Source organism: Callospermophilus lateralis, chromosome 4, assembly GCF_048772815.1.
Source record: "Callospermophilus lateralis isolate mCalLat2 chromosome 4, mCalLat2.hap1, whole genome shotgun sequence".
Classification (NCBI taxonomy): domain Eukaryota; kingdom Metazoa; phylum Chordata; class Mammalia; order Rodentia; family Sciuridae; genus Callospermophilus; species Callospermophilus lateralis.
In genome coordinates this window covers 131,931,731-131,955,345 of record NC_135308.1, presented here as the reverse complement: position 1 = coordinate 131,955,345, position 23,615 = coordinate 131,931,731, and the positions used below count along the sequence as shown (strand labels likewise).

The window sequence follows — 23,615 nt, the reverse complement described above, 5'->3', positions numbered from 1 at the left end:
ATATTAACTTTCTATTGGTTTCTGATTTTTGTTTCTTTTTGTCTTCATCTTCCCTGTTTCTTTTCAAATGATTTAATGTTTTTTTCTTCATTTCTGTTTATTTCCATTTACCAATTTATAAGTTTATAACTATATTTCCCCCTCTCCAAGTTTTAACAAATAAAGTTGTATATGTTAATTGTGTACATGTTATTTTGAAATATGTATACACCATGGAATGGCTCTACTGATCTAAGTAACATGCATTTCCTCACATATTTACCATTTTCTTTATGATTACACTTACAGCCTACTCTACTTCCTTTTTTAAGAATATAATAAATTGTTATTAGTTATAGTCTCCATGTTGTAGAATAGATCTCTTGAACTTATTCTTTCTATCTAACTGAAACTATGTAAACTTGGACAAGTAATCTTTCTCACTCCCTCTACCCTAACTGTTTTAAGCAACCTCTACATTGTTCTCCATGAAGTTTGTAATTTACATTTCTACCAGAGTTCCCCTTTTTCCACAAGCTCACCTGCATTTGTTATTTTTCTGTCTTTTTAACTCTAGTTATTCAAGCAAAGGTGAGGTGATGTCTCACTGTGGTTTTGATTTGATTTCCTTGATGGTAGTGATTATTGAACATTTTTTTTTTCATATATCATTGGTCATTTGCATGTCTTGTTTCAAGAAATGCCTACTTAGGTCTTTAGTTCACTGAAAAATTGGGTTATTTGTGTTTTTGCTATTGGGTTTTTTTGAGTTTTATATAAATTCTGGTTAATAACTCCTAGAGAGTGTATTGTTGGCAAATATTTTCTCTCATTCTGTATGTTGTCTCTTACTGTTATTTTCTTTCTTAATAGAAACCTTTTAGTGTGATGTAATCCCATTTGTCTATTTGTGCATTTGTTGCTGTGTATTTGGGGTTACATTTAAAAAACCATTGCCCATGCCAATGTTATGGAGCTTTTCCTATACATTTTCTTATGGCATTTTACAGTTTTAGGTCTTAAATATTTAAGTCTTTAATCTATTTTGAGTGGATTTTTTTATATGGTCAGAGATATGGGTTTAATTTCATCCTCTGCATAAGGATATCCAGTTGTCCTGGCACCCTTCATTGAAGAGAATGTTCTTTCTCTATTGTGTGTTCTTGGTGCCTTTGTCAAAAATCAGTTGAGCATAAATGTATACATTTATTTCTGAGCACCAATTCCATTGGTGTATATGTTTATTTTTATGCCAATGCCATGTTGCTTTATTTACAAGAGCTATATAGCATATTTTGAATCTAGGTCATATAATGCCTCTAACTTTGTTGTTTTTGTTAAGGATTGCTTTGGCTATTTTGTGAATTTAATTTTTATGTTTTCATGCATTTCTGTTTTTCTTTTTTATTTACAAACTGGGAAGTTAAAAATTCTATATTTTAAAGTTATGCGACTGTAATTATTAACACAAATGTCTTTAAGAGTTATCTTCACCATCATTTCTATGATGTATAAGACCATGTAAGATGCTCTGATTAATCCTTCCAAACATATGTACTTGTTTATAGTATCTTAGCTATAATTTTCAAAGATTTCACCAATTAGCTAGTATCACTAGTTTTACTCATGTTCATAACTTAGTTTTACAAATGCGTAATGCTTGCTTTGATGTTTGCCAATTTCTGTGCCCAACAATTCTTTTCTGAACTAGTCCTTCCATCTAAGTCCTATTTCCTATATCCTCAAGTGTATTCATTTTGCGGGTCTGTTAAAGCTAACTTTCTCAAGCATTATTGAGATGTCAAAAAAAATACACTTATTGAATATATAAATCTAAGATAAATTATCTCTAATCAGGATACTGATTACATCATTCTACCTCTTCTGGTTTCTATTGTCACTATTAGAAAGCCAATATAATACTTACACCTTTGATATGATCTGTTCCCCTGTTTTCCCTTCAGACTGCTTTTATGTTCTTTCTGTCTCTGATGATCTGATTTTTAAGTCCAGGGAGTTTAAATGTGAGGTTCTTTTTCTTTACTTTGTTTGGGATTGGTTGGAATTCTCTGGATCTCGAAATCGGTGTTTTCATCAAATTCTGAAAAATCTCTAGCTAGCTATTATCTTTTTAAATATTCTCTCTCAATTTTCTCTTCTATTGTATCTCTAGTGACATTTACGTTGACCATTTTTACTATCTTATTTTCAATATTTCCACTTCATGATCTGTTTTATTGTGGATAACTTCTTTGTATGCATCTTCCAACTCATTAATTCTCTCTTCAACATTGTATACCGAGTTTTGGCTTTGATTCATTCTCAAATATATTTGGTCACTATTTTATAGCAACATCTTTTATTATATTTTCCCTTTATCTATCTATATGAACATAAAAAATTACATTTTTTCTTACATATGCTAAAATGTGATTTTTATATCATATATTAGTGGATATCTGAATCTGTTGTTGGTTGTTTCCTGACTTACAGATTCTTTTTTCCAATAGTTTTTTGAGGTCTTTCTTTTTAATATCATGTTGTTTGGAATTTTATCATGAGTTATACTTTGAAGGTATATTCCTCCATAGGTATTTGTGTCACTCTGTGCTACAGACTAAAGAACACTATTACTCTGAACTTTCTTGAAAAGAATTCTGCATTAATGTTATGATTTTGTTTTCCAAAAATCCTCATAATAAAGGCTATGGTTATAAATTTTCAGGAAAGAGTTCTCCTCTATCCCCAAATCAGCATTAAGATAAGTTTATTACTTTTTTTTTTTTTTTTTTTTTTTGTGTGTGTGTGTGTGTGAAAGCTTCCCTTTTAGTTCACCCTTAAAAAAAAAAAGTTGTAGCCTTTTGTTATTCTATCTTTGTAAGGGGATTTCTTGTTTAGAAAACTCATTTTGAGATAGCAGGATTTATACCCTACCCCTATCTACCTTGGGCATCTGTGAAAAGAAAAGTGAAATGCCATTAGGATTTAAGAGAGAACACTCTGGAGTTTACAGGTTTCAGAGCTATCTTTTTTCCTTCTTCCTACCTCTGAATTCACTTGATTTTGGGTTTGAAGAATTGTTTTTTTTTTTTGTTTTAATGCTCAGTAAAGCATTAAAATTTTATTATTTTATTCAGTAGTTTATTTGTAAGCATTTAAACACACAATATTGCTAGAAATAGAACTCTGGTTGATATTTTAGTTCAGAACTTTCCTTTTTAGCTAATCCTCAAGCCACAGTAGGATAGCAGGTCCAAAATAACTACTATTATAGTTGATGCTGTGTGACTGCCTGATGATAATTATATAATTTGCAGTTATTTGATGTAATTCCCCTGCAATTATGTCATGAACCTGTAGCATTTTCAAAGCATAAGGATAAAGGCAACAGGAAGAAAACTTCCATATAAAATAAAAATTGAATCATGCTGAATATTATTTAGTGAACTAGAGAGCTCATTTTTAACAATCTGAACCCCCTCCTGCCCCTGCCCTGCCAAGGCTCTGGTTTTCTTTGCATACACCTTCTTAAGGACAGGCTCACTGCTGAAGTAAATCAGATGCTAAGCCTGAGTACTAAATGATGTTGGTTAAACCATTAACTCTTGCACTGGGTTGGGTATCCCCTACATATCTCTTTCTAGGTGCTCTATTAGGTTTCTTTTTTTTTAGTACTTATTGTCTACATTAACTACATTAAATCTCTTAACTTCTCTTGGAGTTTTTGTAACTTTCATTTGACAACATTATTTTCTGTTCAGAATATTCATCAATATATCCATCCAGTCAACTGGCATTAAAAAAGTGGACTTGACTACTGCAACTTAAAACAGTATAATACTATCTTTTAGAAAATATACCAAATAACCAAAATAGGAAATCTAGAAGGTTCCAAATTAAAGTTATCATAGTCCTCCTTCCTAGCATATAGCCCTCAACTCCATTTTTTAACAGATTTCAAACATTTTAGGATTGTGCTAGATGCTTTTTTGTGACTATTTGATGAAACAGCTCCTTTGAGTCTACTGTGGTATGGAGCTATTTACACTTGAGCTCTGGGAATATTCTGACCAATATCACTTCTGTTTGTACTGTGGTAATATGTGTCTTTTTGTAAGGCTTCTTGAGTTAAAAAATCAACCTCAACTTAATACTTTAAAAGAATGAAAATAATCCAACTATGGTATTTTGAGATAGGATCTTTGAGAAGTTATTAGGATAAGTTAAGGTCATTAGGGTGGAATCTCTTGCCTTGTGATATCCTGTACCACCTTAAAACACCATGGCGAAAAAGCCATCTCTAGATATGGCCCTTCAATCTTGGACCTCAATTAGCTAACAAAACAAAAACAAACAAACAAACAAAAAACTTTGTTATAAATCACCCAACCTGTGGTATTGTTAGGGCCACAAAGAATGGACTAATATAGTTGACAACAGTAACTATTTTAAATCAAAATATGTTCTACTTTGTTCAAGAAAAAGTACTTAATCCCTTTAAATTTCCCAGTTATAATACTTATCCATCAATGATAAAGACCTGTCTATGTCTAAGGTTCCTGTTTATTCTTCTTTTGGATTAAGTAAATCATTTCATTATATTTTACCTACTCAATTAGCTTGTTAGTTATATACTCTTTTACCATTTATTTGATATCAAAGATTTCAATATACATCGTCAACTTATATAAAGTGACTATTTTTATATTGCCAAGAACAACTCAAGGCAATCGGAACATTTTAATTTTATTTACTTACCTCTGACTGATATGCTATTTTTATATATGATTTTGCTTTTATAATCTTATATAGTCAATTTTCATTTAGATTTAGCCCCATTTATTTTTCCTATTATTTTATATTTTTTCCTGTATTTTCAAACTCAATCTGGGGTAATTTTCTTTGTGCCTTCATCCTTTAGTATTTCTTTTAGGTCTGCATGCTAGTTTGCATATTTGCTGTTTTTGTGTGTCTCAAAATGTCTTTATATCACCTACATTGTAGCTGACTTTCTTTTTGCATCTCAAAGATATCCTAACTTCTGGTTCCACTGTTTAACCTAAGAATTTAGTGGTCATTTTAACTGTATTCCTTTGAAGATATCTTGTCTTCCCCCTTTCCCTTTCTACCATCTCTGACTGCTTTAAGAATTTTCTCTTTGGTTTCATTTTTGGCAATCCTTTTTTTCTTTCATTTTATTTATTTTTGGTACTAGGGATTGAATTGAGGCTTAGCACCACTAAATTATATCCCTAGTCCTTTATATTTTTCAGTTTTGAGACAGGGTCTTGGCTAAGTTGCTGGGGCTGGCCTTGGACTTGCCATTCTTCTGCCTCAGCCTCCCAAATTGCTGGGATTACAGGTGTACATCACTGTGCCTGACCTGTTTTCAGCAATCTTACTATTATATGTCTAGAAGTAGGTGGTTCTCGTATTTCTTCTTCTTCTTTGTCGTCGTCTTCTATTATTTTTTTTCTTGCCTTTGCCAAAGGGTTTATGTTCTTGTTAAATCTGGGGATCGACATATTTTATTTCTTAAGATTGGAAAATTCCAAACATTTCTATTGCCCCATTTAATCTTCCTTCAGGATGTTTTGTTAGCGCCCACTTGTGTTTCTGGATTGCTAGCTTTTCCAGTTCCAATTCTGAACTATATAATCAAAAAGAAAACCCAAGAAATTTAACATGTTCTGAAATCCATAGCCAGTCTTCCTTACTCTCTCCATCTTTCAGAGTCTTCTACTGTTTGTAGAATATAATGTTCAGAGTTTTAATTATACTTAGCAAGAAAACCGACAAGAGGTATATCCCTTTCATTTTCCCAGAGTGTAAGTCTCTCCATTATAGTTATTTTTCTTTGGATCTACTAGAGGCCTATTTCTATTAACTATATGGTTTACTTTAGATTCTGGCCATGTTGTCTTGTTTCATATCATGAATGGTTTAGATTAACTGCCAGATGCTGTAGGTAATAAACTGTTGTGATAATTTGAGGTCTGGATTTATATTATTTTTGTTGAGAGAAAATATGCTTTTTGCAGAGAACTAATGGAAGCAATAATCAGAAACACCATAATGGAAGCTTGAGATGATTTGAAGTGGGGCTTTAGTCCATCCTGGAAATGTTGTATATCTAATTCTTATGGTGTGACCCTTTAGAGACCTAACTCAATGTATGATCTGGTTTACTTGGCTTACTCTTGAGTCTTCATCCAGGTAGAACATGAACTTTAACTTCTGCATCATTAGAACTGTCATTCTGTTGAAAGCTGGGCTCAGTCTGTCTTTTCTGTTGACTAGCAGACAGCTGACTACTAATAAATTGGCAGATGCCTCCAGACATTTAAGATGAACGTTTAGGGTAGGAAAAAGAAACTTAATAGGATGCAATGTTACAGAAGACAGTGAGCAAGAAAGTTTAGAGAAAAAACAACTATCAACATGGTCAAATGAGGCTGAAAGACAAATGAGGCTTTGGAATAAAATAAATCTTATAATACATACCATTTAATTTCTGTGTAGTAAAGGAAGGCAGGAATATGGAATGTTAGAAAGTCAGATTTTTAATTGAGAGAATGACTGAGAAAAGAATGGAGAGAAATTTAAGAGGTCAACAACAGACCATTAAACAAATCAATGAATATATCTGAAGTTGTAAAAGAAGGCAGGGAATCAATATTTGCATGGACACAAGTTTGCACAATTCTAGGAATAATTTTTCAACAAGGATGATATCTTTGGGTGGGCTCAAGAAAGAAAACTGGTTTTCAGGAGAACATGAAGAATTTACTTTTTTAGATACATCAAAGATTGGTAAATTTATAGAAAAGGGAAGAGAGATTAAGATGATGATTTGGGCCAGGAACAGTGAGTGGCACATAACTATAATACCAGTGGCTTTTTTTTTTTCTTGCCAAGAGATAGCTAATTTAAACCCTTCAATATCTGCCAAATAGATTGTTTTTTGAGTACCTAAAAATCACCCTACTTGAATTTAAAGAAGAATCCTGCTTTGCACCAAGTGACTACCACAATCCTAAAATTATAATTAGCAAAACAACATTCATGCAGTTTGCCAAGATTACAAATATATGCTTGAATAAAGAAAATTTTAAACCAATATTATGAAAAAATTCAACTACTTGCCTTTCTATATATCCAGTAAATTATTTGGAGAAAACAGACACACACACACACCAAAAAAAAAAAAAAAAAAAAAAAAGTAAGAAAGAAACAAAGAAAAAGAAAAAAGAAAGAATATAATGAATACAACGCTGGGCTACAAGTGTATCAATAGAGATTAGAATGGCTATAATGGTTGCCTATGATGGAGATTTGTTCAAGTGTTATGCTGCGTTGTTTGTGAAACATTTAAAAACAACTCCTACTCAAATATTCAATTAATTATTTACACATAATATTTTAATACTTCAAAAGTTCTAAAGTACACTTTAAATATATCACTTTAGCATTACAAAAACCTTTCAGGAAAAGAAAGAATTATTAGAATTCACACATTAATAATGAGTTAACTAAGATAATGTGACTACATCTTCTTTACTTACATTAGCTCAAATTCATAGCTTTTATTTTTTACTAATAATTGACCCTTAAAAAATTCACTTGAAGACTAAAAATAATTTCACTTATGAGTTATTCTTATTAAAATAAAATCCTCATACCATTTTGTGATGCCATAACAATCTTTAATAATATCCTGAAGAACAGCACGATAGAAGAGTGATTCAGTAGGCAGCTGAAAAAAAGGCAGACAAAAACCAGAAATCAAATTAATATTAGAGAGCTGGGACCATCGTGAATGTGAGAAACTTGACTTTGCTGTTAAACACAGAGGAAGACATTGTAATGTCTCCATTCTAACTCACAGTACTATCCTAAGATTATTTCTCACTATGAAACTAATTCTGCAAGAAAACAGAAGAAACCATAAGAGAAATAGTAGTAAATGATGAAGATAAGTCTTAATCAATGAAAAATAAGCTAGTAATCCAAATGGAATTCTTATCACATACAAATGTACAAATATACTTTTAACACAAGCCAATCAGTTATGAAGCCTATAGGAGTCAGAAAGGATATGTGTAAAGAGGAGAGAATGGCTTTGTCCTAAGCTATTATGGACTAGGATTCACATACTGAGAAGATACTACCTATGTTAGGAAATATTAAAAATATGTCTGAAGACTGTAAGATCATAACTTCGGCTACTGCAGAGTCTTGGAAAGGTCAAAAGAAACTGAGTTCTTGGCAAGACAGCTCTTCTGGGGTACTGAGAGATAGGCGCTGTCTCACCAGGATTGAGAGGATTTTGAAAAGAAAGAAGGAGAAGCTGAAGAAGTCCTCAATAAAACCTAATAGCTTCAAAGACAGAGAAAGTAAAAAAAACGTACTGTAGTATTTCTTAGAGAAATAATACTTCGGTGCAAAACAGAGATGGTACTCCTGAATTAAGAAATTACAAAGGACACCAAAATCCCATCCATATCCCTACAGATCTCTTGATACTGATAGTACAGAAATATCCAACACAAAACAATGTCAGCAATAATAATCTAGATTTCCTGAAAAGTTACTATTGAAAAAAGAAAAGAAAGAGAAAATGAACTAAAGAGGTCAACAATAATGAATGCTTTTGTGAAGTCAAATAAAATCCAACTAAGTCAAATTATGTCCTAACTGTCCAACAACTGGCTAAGTTTCAGACTTCACTAATTTAAAAACTTTTCTTCCCTTCAAGTCTCTGACATACATTTCATTTTGATTTCTTAAGTCCAGACATATTTTCCATTTGACATTTTCTCATCTTGAGAAATATATTGTTACAGTTCCAAAGTCTTACTTTATGATCTATCCCTTATTTCTTTGAAAATCACTTTTCTCACAAAAATGCTGAAATCCCTTTTTATACATTAACACTTAATATGGAAATATTCAATTGAAATTCAAGGCATTTTGCTAAAAATACTATTGCATGAACTAAAATATTCTTTGTATATAAACTGCTTAAAAAATTCTTTATGTTTGATTATCTATAATACATGAGAACTTCAATTTTATATGAAATGCCTAAAAATGATTAAAATGTCTTTATCATGCCTTTGAGAAAAATCATATAAATGATATCAACATAATTTATAAAAAATGTACATATTTTTATGAAAAACTAAGTGTAAAATAACATCAACAAAAGATTAAGAAATGTATTTTAAGCAAAAGAACAGTCATAAATGGAATGCACAGAGAAATGCAAACAGATTAGGAAAAATCATCATTCCCAAGTTACCCTGAGTATATAAAGGGCTTTACAGCTGTTTCCTAAGAGAAAAAGAAGAGAGTTATATAGTTGCCTTCAAATGAACATTCCTAGAATAACTAGGACTGTCTATCCTGGTAAATACAGAGTGGGGTGAGTGGGAAAGGAGTCAATATCTCCTAAACAGCCTGACTATTCCAGAAAAAAGCTGCATGTAGTTCAGAGTTTATGTTCTTTCCCTCACAAGTGATAAATGTACTTAACATTTTAATGCATTTTAAATATGGGAGGAAACAAAAAGTGTACACACTTAAAGCATATGTATCAGACATGCATTTTACAGATCTAGTGGAAAAGGCACTAAGCTAGAAATTAGGGCTCTGTAATTAATTAAGAATGCTAGAACACAATTAAAATGCTGCTGTATAGCAAGTCTGCATATAAGTTTGGCACAATAACCAACTCATACAATTGACTGGAAGCATGAGCAAACACTTGGAAAATTAAAAACACTACACCATTGGAGCATTATGATGATAATCCCTAGGAAACCACTAAGGTGATATGTAGTACAGTAGTTAAGAGCATGAAATCCAGAGAGAGAAATTGATTAAAATCTCATCATTAACTACTTTATGGTTTCTTCATGCGTATCCTGGGATAATAATAGTACGTATTTCAAAGTTCTACGTATTTATTACCTATAGATGAGAAGAACTGTGAGCAGTACTTTGGTAAGCTCTATGTTAGATTTAACTGTTATTTTCATGATTAAAATGATTATTGATCACAACAAGTGTAGACATTTACTTTGCACTTACTATGTACTAACCATTGTTTTACAGATTTCACATGCTTCATTATTTACTTGAAATGACAATATTATGAGCAAACTATTACTGGTATTAGTGTCACTTCTCCTATTTTACAGATAAAGAAATTATGATGTGTCCAAGGTCATTAAACCAGTTAGTGATGATGATTGAATGCAAAACAGCAGTCTAAGACTAAAACCCACACACTTAATAAAGTCTAAAAAATGATGACTTCACAAAGACCAGTTTTTATCACTTTTTAGATAGGCACATTAATATATTAAAAAACAACAATTGCAACAACATACACAATACTTGTCAATGTTTTTTGCCTAGGGTGAGCATATAATAAATGACACTTGTTATTGCTATTATTATTTTAAAACTATTATTAATTTAAAAAGTTTAAGTTGACATTATTAATGTTTATTGAAAACAAGCAAAAAAGAGATTTCTAAAATTAGGTTCAATAAAAATAATTTTGTGATAAGCTTAAAAGAAACTCTTAAAAAAGTCCTAATATGTTTTATGAATACAAGGTAGAACAATGCAATCATGTGAATATTTGAGTGAGAAAGTAAACTTTTGTTTATGCCTGCAAAACCATTTGGCTGTTGCAACTAATGACTCAGTGAATGAAAAAAAATTATCAACCAAATGATATCTTTGTTTTGGATTACAGATAAAGAATACACTGAATGTTATTTCTTGTTTATCTTTGCTTGAACTAAGGCTATAAATACCTGGTCAGTTGGCAACATTATGTCTCCAGAAATATTTATAGGCCATATAATTTAATATGAAGAAATCAGAGGTTAGTATAGAGAATAATGGGGCAATTTTCCTAAAAGTTCAATTTAGTTTTTGAAAGTTCACATGTAAAGCAAATGTATAGAAATGTATAGATTTGAATACCCTGTGGTAATACCAGGAGGTGATATTTATGGAACTCCATCCAGTTTTAAGTTCATCATCACGTCAAGTATGAAGAGAAATCAAGAGAAAAACTACAGTGTTCATAAGTTGAATTTAAGTAAACATTCTCACTTACCCCTTGGCCAAGTGCAACCCGCTCCAATGCCTTTAAGGAGAAAAAACAAGACAAAGACTTTTGATATATTTAGTCTTACTTTATAAGATTTATAAAAGCATAAGATTTATAAAGTTATAAACACACTGTATAAGGTTTTGTAAAAGTGATATTTGAAAAGATGAATTAAGTGATAAAAATGTAAGTCAACACAATAAAAAGTGTTAATATTAAAAATGTTAACTAGTATATTTATATAATTTAATACTAATTTATAATGGGTATGTGTCATATACATAAACACATATATGCTCCAATTATACATCTTGAATTTCAGAAGGAACTAGAAAATAGAAAAGAAATGAAACAAAGTGGTCTTGACTCATGTTTAGTGTAGTTAACAATCAACTAAATCCAAAGCTGATAGTATGTATATATAGAGAAACACAGACATATTTACATATTTTAACATATTTCTTATAATTTTTAAAAAATATTTTCTTATTTGTCAATGGACTTTATTCTTTTATATGTGGTACTGAGAATTGAGCCCAGTGCCTCACACATGCTAAGCAAGTGCTCTACCATTGAGCCACAACCCCAGCCCTCTTATAATTTTTAATGATTGTATAATTTTATCTTTTAGAAAACAAAAATGAACACATTATAGTTGATAGCTTATTTTAGAAAAGTATTTTTTATTTTTAGTCTGCATATATACATATAATCAAGAGTCAGAAGAGAAAGTACTGTAACACATATTTTTACAATTTTATACATATTGGATTATATTTATAGTTGATCTAAAGCAATTTTACAAAATGTTCCTCACATTTCTAATAAATACTCATAATCCAATTCTTGAAACTTACATGAAGGACACCCTCATTGAATATTTAGAGCCAAACAGAAAGTTATGAAGATAGCAGATTTTTATTAGATAATTTTCCCAAGAAGTTAAACAGCAACTGGCTCAGAATAGATTTATTACTGAAGATACAATGAGTTTTCATTTATGGCACTAGTTGTGGTAATTTTAAGATTAAATCTTTGTTATGGATTTTTCTAAAGTCCAAAGAAACAGAAGAATTTTCAAAAAGAAACTATTTGGTGTCAATAAAATTAAAATACAATGGAGAAAAACTTGGTACTGATGAGCTTATTTTATAAATACAAATGATAAATTTTGACTACATAATTAGAAGATAATCAGATAGGTAATAAGAAGTTTCTAGTAAACATTAATATTGTTCTTGGGCAATCAGCAGAAGTAATAAAGAAAATATACCAAGTGTTCCTTTCTTACTAATCTAAAATATTTTTGCAGTTTTACTAGGCTTAATAAATGCTGACGAGGTTGTTCTAATTGAATTAAAATTTTATTTCTGGCTAGGAACTTTATTTATAAGTGTCCCTACAAAGGCACCTTTTTAATAATCCTTAAAGCTTTGAATATTTTTTGAAAAGGTCATTTATATAGGAAACAGGTACCCAAAGAAACATTCCTTAAACTTTCCCAAGTTACTATGGAATTAAAAAAAAAAAAAAAAAGAAGTAGTCAAGGTGAAGGGTTGTAATGGAGTTGAATTCTGTCAGAAAGTGACAGTGGTCAGGAGAACTTAAGAGCATCATGGTCTGCAAATTCTATATGTATGGAATTTATTCTTTAAAATTTATTTCTTTAGTTCTTTGAATGTTTATTTCTATAAAATTATTCCTGTTCTTTGTAGTTGTAGATGGACAGCATGCCTTTATTTTATTTGATTATTTTTTATGTGGTGCTGAGGATTGAATGCAGTACTTTACACATGCTAGGCAACAGCTCTGCACTGAGCTACAGATCCAGCCCTTGATGTCTGTTTTTCAATGTGGGACTTTCCTTAAGACATCTAGTGATTTTTGATGGTTTATTTTGTTCATTATAATGGGGATACCATAAACCTGATTAATACATTGTGCTTACATGTGAGGACTAGATTGTGGACCTCTCCATAAAGGACTAGATCTATACTGTTTCATTGTAAAATACCTGATGCCAGTATCTTCAAATATTTGGTCTTAAGATAGTCATACTTCCTAAAAAAGCCTATTTCAGTATTTTCCTATAGAGCATAAAACAGCCTGGCTGTCAGCATTCCAGGAACTATATCATTCCAAGATGACCTGTTGTTTAATATCTAAGATTCTGAACAAGTATCATTTAAACCTAAAATAAAGAAATAAGATAATTTTCCAGAAAAGTATTTCTGGTAGGGTTAAATAGGAAAATAATTATTAGAATGTAAATAGAATTCTAAGATAATTCTAGGATATATAACCTAGAAGATTGGTATATTATTGCTTATGTTGCTAAGTAACCATCATAGAGACAATGGGCCTTAAAAGAATTATCCTATGGCTAGTCACTAAAGCAGAGTATCTAATCAACTATACTTAATGTAAAAATTTATTGTATAAATTTAAGGTATGCAATATGATGTTCTGAAAAACACACACATATATATTGAAATGATTATTGCAGATAAGTAATATAATATATTACAATGTATAAAAGCATTAATGTTGATGCTCTAGAAACTTCAGAATTTAATTCATTATATTAGCTAATAAATTTTACAGCATATGGGTAGGTAAACTTCTTATTCTAGGAAAAAAATACAAACATACCAAACAGGCTGACATTCTGGCATTACGACCACAGCACCACCTCTCTTCCTTTAAATAATGGCACATTGGAAATCCCCACTTTTCTTGAGTACATTCTGCAGATGGGGGAAAAATATAGATACTTACATAAAATTCTTCCACTTTTAGTTAAAGTAAATAATCTATTAAGAAAGCAAATCATTCACTGAGAAAGTCAAATAGCAGTTAAACATGGAAGTGGTGATGTTTAACAGTTCATTCCAGTTTGTTAACTGGAAGCACATTAATGTTATGAAAATGGTATTTGCTCAAAAACAGCTGCTTTGTGTTTAAGCTCCAGGTCCAATACCAACCAATTTGACAAAAATATTTCTGTAAGATTTAGTGCAAGAATTTAAAGTGAAAATTTGGTGTAACTGTTGGAGATTACTCATGAAATACTGGACATTTACTGTAATCTGATTTTGACATTTGTCAATTTATTTAGGATAATATGAATTCATTCCTAAAAATACTGAGGCATGATTTTTTTTTTTTTTTGCTACTATGATCACTTTGCAGAAAAAGTACATGTTCTTGCTTAATCACATATTGAACACCTCAATTCGGAATTATTACACATTCAACTTGCTCATGTTCAAATCCCTCATTTAGAACTATCAGTTCCTCAGGATCTTTAAAAAGGAAAGAAAAAAAAAAAGACCAATATCTTAAAGCGACCAATTTCTTAAAGCCTGGAAAATAGATTTGAATTTCATAAAAACTATGACAATTAAAAGAAAATTGGGACAAACATAAATATAAATTACTATTAGGTTAAAAAATAAAATAGAACTAATTTGAAAACAAGAAAACTCTTTAAAAGAAAGTGTAGATGAGGTAGAGTTCACTAAATAAACTTCTTCACTATGAAAGATCAAATGAGTTTTGATTAAAAGAAAGTTTAAAATCATTTCATTCATTTATATTATGGGCTGGGGATTGAACTCAGGGCCCTGTACATGCTACGCAAGTGTTCTACCTCTGAACTATATCCCCATTCCCAAAGTTTAAATTTCATGCAGTTCAGATAATTGTGAAAGCAGTTTTTTTCAGGTATTAAATTAGAATTTATAATAGCCTCTACTGTTAATCATTTGAAAATTGGACACCCACCAGAATATAAATATTGAGCACACTACTATTTATATAGAACTTAATATTGTGAGACACTCTTATAAATACTTTAAATGTATTAACTTCTATAGTCCCTGAAGCAATTCTATAAAGTAGGGACACAATTATTTTCATGTTTCAGATATGGAAAATCAGCACAAGCAAGTTAAGAAAACTGCCTAATTTACACATCTAGCACAGGACAGACAGACCTAAAATTTAAATCTGGAAGTCTGACTCTGAGACCCATGCTTTTAATTACCAAGCTATATAAATGCATATTCACAAATAATTTCACTTATAACTACATAAGGCTCTGAGCCCTTGAAGCCTATCCAGGTCCTAGGAACTCTGGGTTATTTCTATTTCCAAGATGATTTGAAACAGTGATTTAACTTTTATGATTTAATTAGGAGATAGGATTATTGCTAAATCAAAGTATTACTACAGCAAAAATTTACTGTAAAGAGTAAGGGGCTGAGGGAAAGCATATGGAAAAAGTAGGAGACCTTCAATGTTACACAGAATTATAAGAGGTTGTGAGGGGAAAGGAGGAGGGAAAAAAAGGAGAGAATTAAACAACAGCAGAGGAGGTAGAGAGGGAAGATGGGAGGGGAGGGGAGGGGAGGGGGGATAGTAGGGGATAGGAATGGTAGCAGAACACAACAGTCACTAATATGCCATTATGTAAAAATGTGAGTGTGTAACCGATGTGATTCTGCAATTTGTATTTGGGGAAAAAATGGGAATTCATAACCCAATCGAGTCAAATGTATGAAAGATGATATATCATGAGCTCTGTAATGTTTTGAACAATCAATAAAAAAAATAAATAAAAAAAAAGAGTAAGGGGCTGGAGAGATGAGAGTATGCTATTTTATTCACAGTGGTTAGAAAAAGTACCAACCAATAAAACTGCTAATTTTTCATCCCCACATCCATCCTACCCTTGTTCCTTATAGTAACAGATAACCCAACTGTCCATACTAAAGACTGAAATTTTCAGTATCCTATGAAGCTACTATAATAGCTACAAGAAAAAATTTTGGTTAACTGGATGTGGACAGTAATGATGTGTGTAAATAAACTCTAGGTCATATGCTTATTGGGGAGTGATCCTCTTTCCCCAATACTCTCCCCATTCCTTTCAACTTCATTTTTTCCTCTGAATATGTTATGGTGGTAGGCTAACTAGGAGAATGGAACAACAGAACAGCAGAATCCTGGTTCTTAGAAGATTTGTGTTGGTAGACAGCTTCCATACCAACTCCAATTGTCTACTTGTAGACGGAAACAAAAATATCACTCTGTTTTGTTTAAGTCATTATTACTTTGGTTCTGAACCTATTAGCACCCTTAGAATATAGCAAATTTTATATAACACACTGAAATAAACAGATGATGATGATGATGATGATGATGATTCTATTAAGAGGCAAAATAAAGGGGATAAAGGAAACAATAACACAGGAACACCCATATACAACAGTGGTCGAATAATTCTCTCCTAATTAATACAAGTTCCTTGAGGATCTGATGTTTGAACAGAGACTAAAATTAAATGAGGAATCAAGCCAAGAGAACAGCAAACTCTCCATATCCCTGTGCTCTATATCCAACAGCCAATTAAAAAATATCTACACACACACACACACACACACACACACACACACACACACTTGAAAAAATGAATCTGTACTGAACATGTGGTGACTTCTTTTTCATGCCATTGTTCCTTAAACAATACACTATACCAACTATACACATGACATTAACATTTTATTAGTCATTATATGTAACCTGTAAGGGATGATATATGCAGATCATATGCAACGATTATGCTGTTTTATAGAAATATTGAGCATCTGCAGATTTTGGTAGCTTCTATAGGAGTCTCTGAACCAAATCCCTGCAGAAACCAAGGGATGAATGTATGAGGGGATGATTTAATAAAACAAAAAACAAACAAACAAAAAAACCTAAGCTTCCAACAAACAATATATGCTCTCCAAAAACAGAACATAATATCTTAACAATTCAAATTAATTGACTAGCAATTTCTCAACTTATTCTAATATCTAAACCAAATACCTAGAAAAAAAGAAAGAAAGAAAGAAAGAAAGAAAGAAAGAAAAGGAAGCAAGCTTCTAACACCGGAAAACAGGAAATGACAAATCACTTATTGCAAAACATGAAACAAATTTTACTAAAACAAACAAAATAAGAAAAATAACGAATTTATAATAAAAGCTATATTTAGTGAACCTTCAATTGCTCTGTAATTCACCTTGGGCTGTTATGGGAGGGAGAAAACAAACAAACATGTCTACTTGCCTGAAAATATAGAGATTCTCCTGGAACAAAAAGCTAAAGAAAACTTGGACAAAAAAATATATTACTTAACATTAGATTAAAATGTATAGTACTGCTGAAAATACATTATACTGGAAGGGGTATATCACTTGCAGAAAAAAAAAATAACATAAGAAACCTATAACCAAGTGGTTTCCAAATTCTTGACCCATAGAAACTACTGAGATATAATAATTATCTCTAGCTCTAAGATGTAAGCCATTTCATTTTATTAAATTATTTCTAAGTATAAGCTGTAAACCATTGAGTTTTGGGGGTGATTTCTTAGACAACTTTAGATAACAAATGCTGCCAAAAAAAGTAGCAATGAGGAGTGAGGAGGTAATTATCCCAAACAGAGACCTGAAACAGAAAAATCTTCTTTCTGGGAGTATGGAAATATTCTTCTTTAGGCTGGGGTTAAGAAAGAGAATAATCAGCCTTTCAGAGATGCGGCTATAGATAAAGACAATTTTGGAAACTAACCCAATGAATGAATTCTAGAGGCTGCAGTAGAAGGACTTTGGAATTGGAGAGAAGTGGAAAACAGACAAAATAAAGGGCATATACAGATTTATCTGATTAGCATCCTAAAAATAAGGGATAAGCTATGAGACTTGGGGTGGTGGCTGACATGTATAGGGATAAGAGGCATGATGGGATTACTTTTCTGAGTCCCTAGGAAGACAATAGTGAAGATAGGAGTGTTATAATAGTAGGAAGAGAAGGGAGGGAATTTTTCCAAAGGAATGATAGAGTGTTCTGGACTTTCCAAGTCCAAATTCTTACTTCTGGTGAAGAAGAGAAGACCTCTGGAGACACATGGAATCCCTTCATTTCCAGATGGCACAGCATAGGACCCAGCAGGGGTGCAGTACCACATGGAACACACTTAGTTATCACTGGAAAAAATGGAGAATCATAAAGGATGGTCTTACTTCAGGTATGTTTCCTGACTTGAACTGATGAAAGTGAGGAGGCTAAAGTTAGGGTTATGTTCTTCCTTACATAAATTATGGTTATTCTCTTCCTTCCTTTTCCTACTAAAGCTACTATTTACCACTAGTGATTAACATATGGCAGACACCCAATAAATATTTCATATAAAAATGGAAAAAGTAAAATTCTTGGGAATAAAACAAACTAATACTGGGCAAGATAAGAAGCAGATTAATGGAGGGATATTTATGTTACAAAAGGAAAATTTAAATCACAATGATGTTATAATCTCAACACTGATTATAAATCCAATTCTTGCCAATCGAAATCTCAACAGGTTTTTATGGATCATAACAATCTGATTCTAAAATTCATTTTCAAGAACAAATGTATGAAATTAGCTAAGAAAATTCTGAAAAATAAGAAATTTGTGAGGCTTGCTTTTCCAGACTTCAAAGCTTCCAATAAATGATTAATTAAAACTGTATTGTACTATTATAAGAACAAACATATTAAGGAACAAAAATATATCCCATAAATACAATGTATACAGAGGGAGCCATTTCATATTATTGTGGGAAACTACTGACTATTCATAAACAGCATTCAGAAAAATATTAAATTAGAGCTGTTTCTCAAATCATAAACAAAAATAAACTCAGATGTATTATGAAATTGGATAAAATGAAAACTATAAAAGTCAGAGGAAAACATTTTAAAATAAATATAAATCACAACAGGAAAGGCTAACTAGAATGTTAAATAAATGTTCCATTTATTTCATGGAATATCTGTAGTATATAAAATTACATATGTGTGTGTATGTTTATACGTGTGTAATACATACATATCTATACACACATACATACACACACACACATGAAAACCCATGAACAGATTTACACAATATGTTGCTAAATAAGAAGACATCGTTCTTCCTTATCAGATCGTCTTGCTATTCTTTTTTATCTTTTCAATTTCCTTTGGAATGTTCTCAGTTTCAGATTATTTGCTTCCTTTTTTTATTCTCTGTACTCCCTAAGTAATTTCATTTAGATTATGACTTAAATAACAGCTATATGTTAGTAATTCACAATTTTCTCAATCTAAGATTTGTCCTGAAATATCCAAAATCATTATCCAACTGATAAAAAACAGTCCATATTTGAATTTCTAAATGATATGTCAAACTCAAGCTGCCACAAAATAAAAATTTTCATCTCAGTTCTCTTTCTGTAGTCATAACCAGCTCAGCAGACCACAAATCTGTCTTTCCATTGATTTATACTTTACTTCTCTCATATCTCCATAGAATTTATCAATAAAGTCTTCTGGGAAAACGTATATAATATATCCAAAATTTAATCATTACTCACTAACGTTCCCCTTTCCAGTCTTACCCACTATCAGCTCTCATCTGGACTACAGCAATAGCTCCCCAAGGAATCTACTTGCTTCTGCCCTTGACCCTTTGCATTAGCAAACCAGTCTCTTTGTTGTAACTTTAAAAAGTCAAGCAAATTCTGCCTTGGGGTTCTTTACTAAATACTCCCTTAGTATGGACCACTGGTCTCTAAGAAAACTGCATGTTTTGCTACCTTATCCTTCAACTCTCTGCTCAATTGTTGTCTTAACAATAAGGCCTTTTCCTGGTTACCCTATATAAACAAATACCATCCCTCCAATCTCATTCATTTTATATTTCTCCATAGTACCTATCATCTTCTAATATACTATTTTTTTTTTTGTTAAAATACTCTGCTGTTTCGCTGTTTCCACCCCCTAGAATATAAATAACATGAAAACAGAAACTTTTCCCACCTCTAGCTCAAAAGTATCTACTATGTTGTGGACACCTAATAAATATTTGTTTAAAGAATAAATAAATGAATGATTACTTTCAGTTTGATTATTTTGTTTTAAAAAAAAACCCTAAGTATTTGTACAAGTAAATATTTGTATATGTAAATGTAGAGAAAGAAATGTGCAAAGACAATGTCATTGTCAATGCCAAGTTTTCACTGCTATGTTTGTATAATATCAGAATTTATTTTATAATAATATATGTATGTATTACTTATGTTTGAGTTCATTCACAGTTTGAAACCCTTTATTAAATCATCTTTTCTTGCACAACTTGCACCTATGTCAATTTTGTAATGCTTTATAACAAAAAGATAAAATTTGATAGTCATCTTAATATCTTAATAGTCTTCCACAAAAATAGTTTTTTTTAAAAAGTCACGCATATGTTATTTACCAACTCTATTTTTTTTTTAATTTTAGTTTTTTTTGCATGTTTTTCTCTTCCAGGATTCAGTTAGATTCCTTAGGTTTCTTTTAAAAATGTCCTGCAAAGGTATCTGAAGAATTGCATGAATGAGTGACATACTCCCAGTAGAAATGACATCTCTGTTTTAGTTGTAAGTTTATGAACTAATTTTCCTCCTAAGAGTTTTACAGTTTTAAAATTAGCATCAGAATGTATAGGACAATTCTGTGAATATTTCTTGATTTTCATTTCAGCTTTTTACCCAAAAATCAACTGAATCATTTTAGCTTTTAAATAAAGCCAAATGTACAGGGCATTCAAATTACCTGATAAATGTAATATGGAACTGACAAGATTTCTGAAGTTCTAATAGTCTACTGGTTTCTCAAATGCATTAAAATCAAATAGTAAAATATAGTTAAGTAATTGTGTAAATCACATCCACACTCTTCAGCATTAATGATGAACATAATAAAATGAAGAATAAAATTAAAATGGTATAACCAGAAAAGGACTAAATAGCTAATTCAAAAGCAAGTAAGTTCTACAATTGGCCTACCCACTTAACATAATCAGAAAAAACATGAATGTAAAAATTTGGTAACTTAAAAAGTTTATATGTAGATGCTAACCATGATTAAAGCTATGAACAAAGTACTACAGAAAAATTCAAGAATTCACGATACTTAAAGAAAGTTATAAAACAATGATCATGCACTCATAGCAATTAATTCTTACTATAAATTTGCTGAGTACCTACAGATTGCCTTTTATTATCTTCACTAGAATGCACTTTTAATTTAAGTAACTGAGATACAGATTCCATATATAGGCTTTGGCTTCACAAAAGATTCTAAAAGGATATAGCTGGTAATGGTAAAATGGTAATTTTAACATTGCATAAATATAAAAAGAATAATTATATCTGATTTGTTTCCCTCCGGACCATATCAGGTATAATTATGTGTCAACTTGACTATGCCACAGGATGTCGAAATATCTGGTTAAAACATTATTTCTGAATGTGTCTACAAGAAAGTTTGGAGAAGAGAATGGCATTTGAATTGGTGGAGTGGGTAAAGCAGATTGCTCTCCCCAGTGGACATCAAACAATCCACTGAGAGCCTGAATACAACATGAAGGTGGAGAAAGTTAATTTTTCTCCCTCTCTACCTGGCTGCCTGAGCTGACACATCTGTTTTTTCCTGCCTTTGGACTGAGGTTAGATAACTGCCACTCCTGGTTCTCAGGCCTTCTGACTGAAGTAACTGGAAGTAACATTACTGACTTTCCTGGGTCTCCAGCTCTCATAATAGCGACTCCTCAGCCTCTACAAACACTTTCAGTTTCATTATATAATCAATGTTTTTAATATTTCACTTATCCTTTCATTAAGAGCACAATTTAGATATGTAATCTCATGGTACGTAAGGTTATAGTGTATATACAAAAAGAGAGATAAAAACCCAGTAAAAAGACATACACATTATTTAAATACAGTTATACCTACATAAAAACAGTGCATAAATAAATCAATCAAGGTACTGCTATTTTGGTATTTTTATGCACAACTATAGAATGGCAAAGCCCAGGTAGTAAGAGAAAATAATGTGTTGGTTTGGTAAACACTGTGATAGCCACAACCCAAAGAAGTCTCTCACTGTTTATGACAGGCTTGTTTTATTGTTAAGTCTCTGCTTTTGATAAAATAATTTATATTGAGACATATATGGAATGCCTCAAACAATCTTTATAACTGTATTATGGATCATATAACTTCATTCCTATAAAAATTTCAGACTGAAAATGAAGGAAATTTAAACAACTTGCATATAATTCATTTACCATGGGAAAAAATTTTAAAAACAGTATATTATTATCAAAATATGATTTGAAGGCATTTGCTCTACAGCATCCAAATCCAGATTATAAACTATTATAAACTGTAAATTACATTTTAAAAGTCTGTTTTAGGGGTTGGGATTGTGGCTCAGTGATTGATTGCTTGCCTAGTATGTGCAAGGCCCTGGGTTCGATCCTCAGCACCACATAAAAATGGATAGATGAAATGAAGATATTCTGTCCAGTTACAACTAAAAAATAAATGTTAAAAAAATTTTTTAAAAGCCTGTTTTATTATTAGTATGATAGTCAACTTTTATCAGTTTTGCTTTCATATTACTTTATATCCAAAGCACAAATGAATTCTCTTTACTACTTCTTTTAAGTGGATATATTAATTTATATTTTAAACTTAATCACATTCTTGGATTCTTTTATTTACCATGAATGCAAGGAGAACTTATGCTGAACAAATCCAATTTGCATGAGCTTCAAAAACCACTTTATATTCGCCACAAAAAAAATTAATGAGGTGCAAATTAAAGAAAGAAAGGAGTAAACTGCATTAAAGACCCATTTCTAAATACTGCTAGGCAGCAAAAAGATGCCTCAGGGTAAAAATAAAATCAGTGCCAACATTCAAGAAAACACAGAGCTAACTGAATATCAGATACAGCTGTCAGTGTGAAGTAACTGCACAAAGAATGCCAAGTACATCTAGAAATCTCTATTCATCTGATATTAATTGGCAAGAATTTTTCTGTGACATAGGTCCAGGCAGTGAAAAGTAATGTGATATTGTAACAAAAGCTTATAAACAGCTGAACCTACAAGGCTGGCAGCGAAATCTATTTATCTACTATAAAACTGAAAAGAACAATACCTAGAATAGCTACCCTAGAAACTTTTTTTCATGCTGAGATAGCAACTGACAGTTTCTCATTGAATTACTTAATTAGCTAACAAATTGTTAATATTTATAATTAAGAAAATGAACACTTAAACATGTATTTGTTATGAATTATTGTTAGACAGATTTACTTCTTAAAAGCCAGACACAAAACACTCTGGTAAATATAACCACATTTATGGCCATTATTAAACATAGTTTTAAAGTGTAATCTTCAAAAACTTCACGTTATCATGCAAACGGAGAATCATAGCAGTAAAGCAATATATTTGTTTATGCAAACCCAATATAATTAAGAAAAAACTAAGCTGAAATATTTTGAAAAGTGAGATTCTGTTTAAGCAACAGGCATGTTTTGGAAAGCTTCATTCAAGTTACAGAACATCATTAGAGCCATAAGA

At 31.3% G+C, this 23,615-nt stretch overlaps 1 protein-coding gene across 5 annotated transcripts in view; it reads right to left on the bottom strand.

Annotated features, from left to right (window-relative positions):
• The window catches only part of Mettl25 (methyltransferase like 25), a 108,864-nt gene that overhangs the window by 42,912 nt on the left and 42,337 nt on the right, over positions 1 to 23,615 (bottom strand). For all 5 annotated transcript variants that reach the window (XM_076853186.1, XM_076853187.1, XM_076853188.1 and 2 more), the window contains 3 exons: positions 13,766 to 13,860; positions 11,120 to 11,149; positions 7,662 to 7,735 (listed from right to left, as the gene is read on the bottom strand). In XM_076853186.1, the coding sequence (XP_076709301.1) occupies positions 7,662 to 7,735; positions 11,120 to 11,149; positions 13,766 to 13,860 (199 nt within the window). The remainder of the gene's footprint in view (positions 1 to 7,661; positions 7,736 to 11,119; positions 11,150 to 13,765; positions 13,861 to 23,615) is intronic.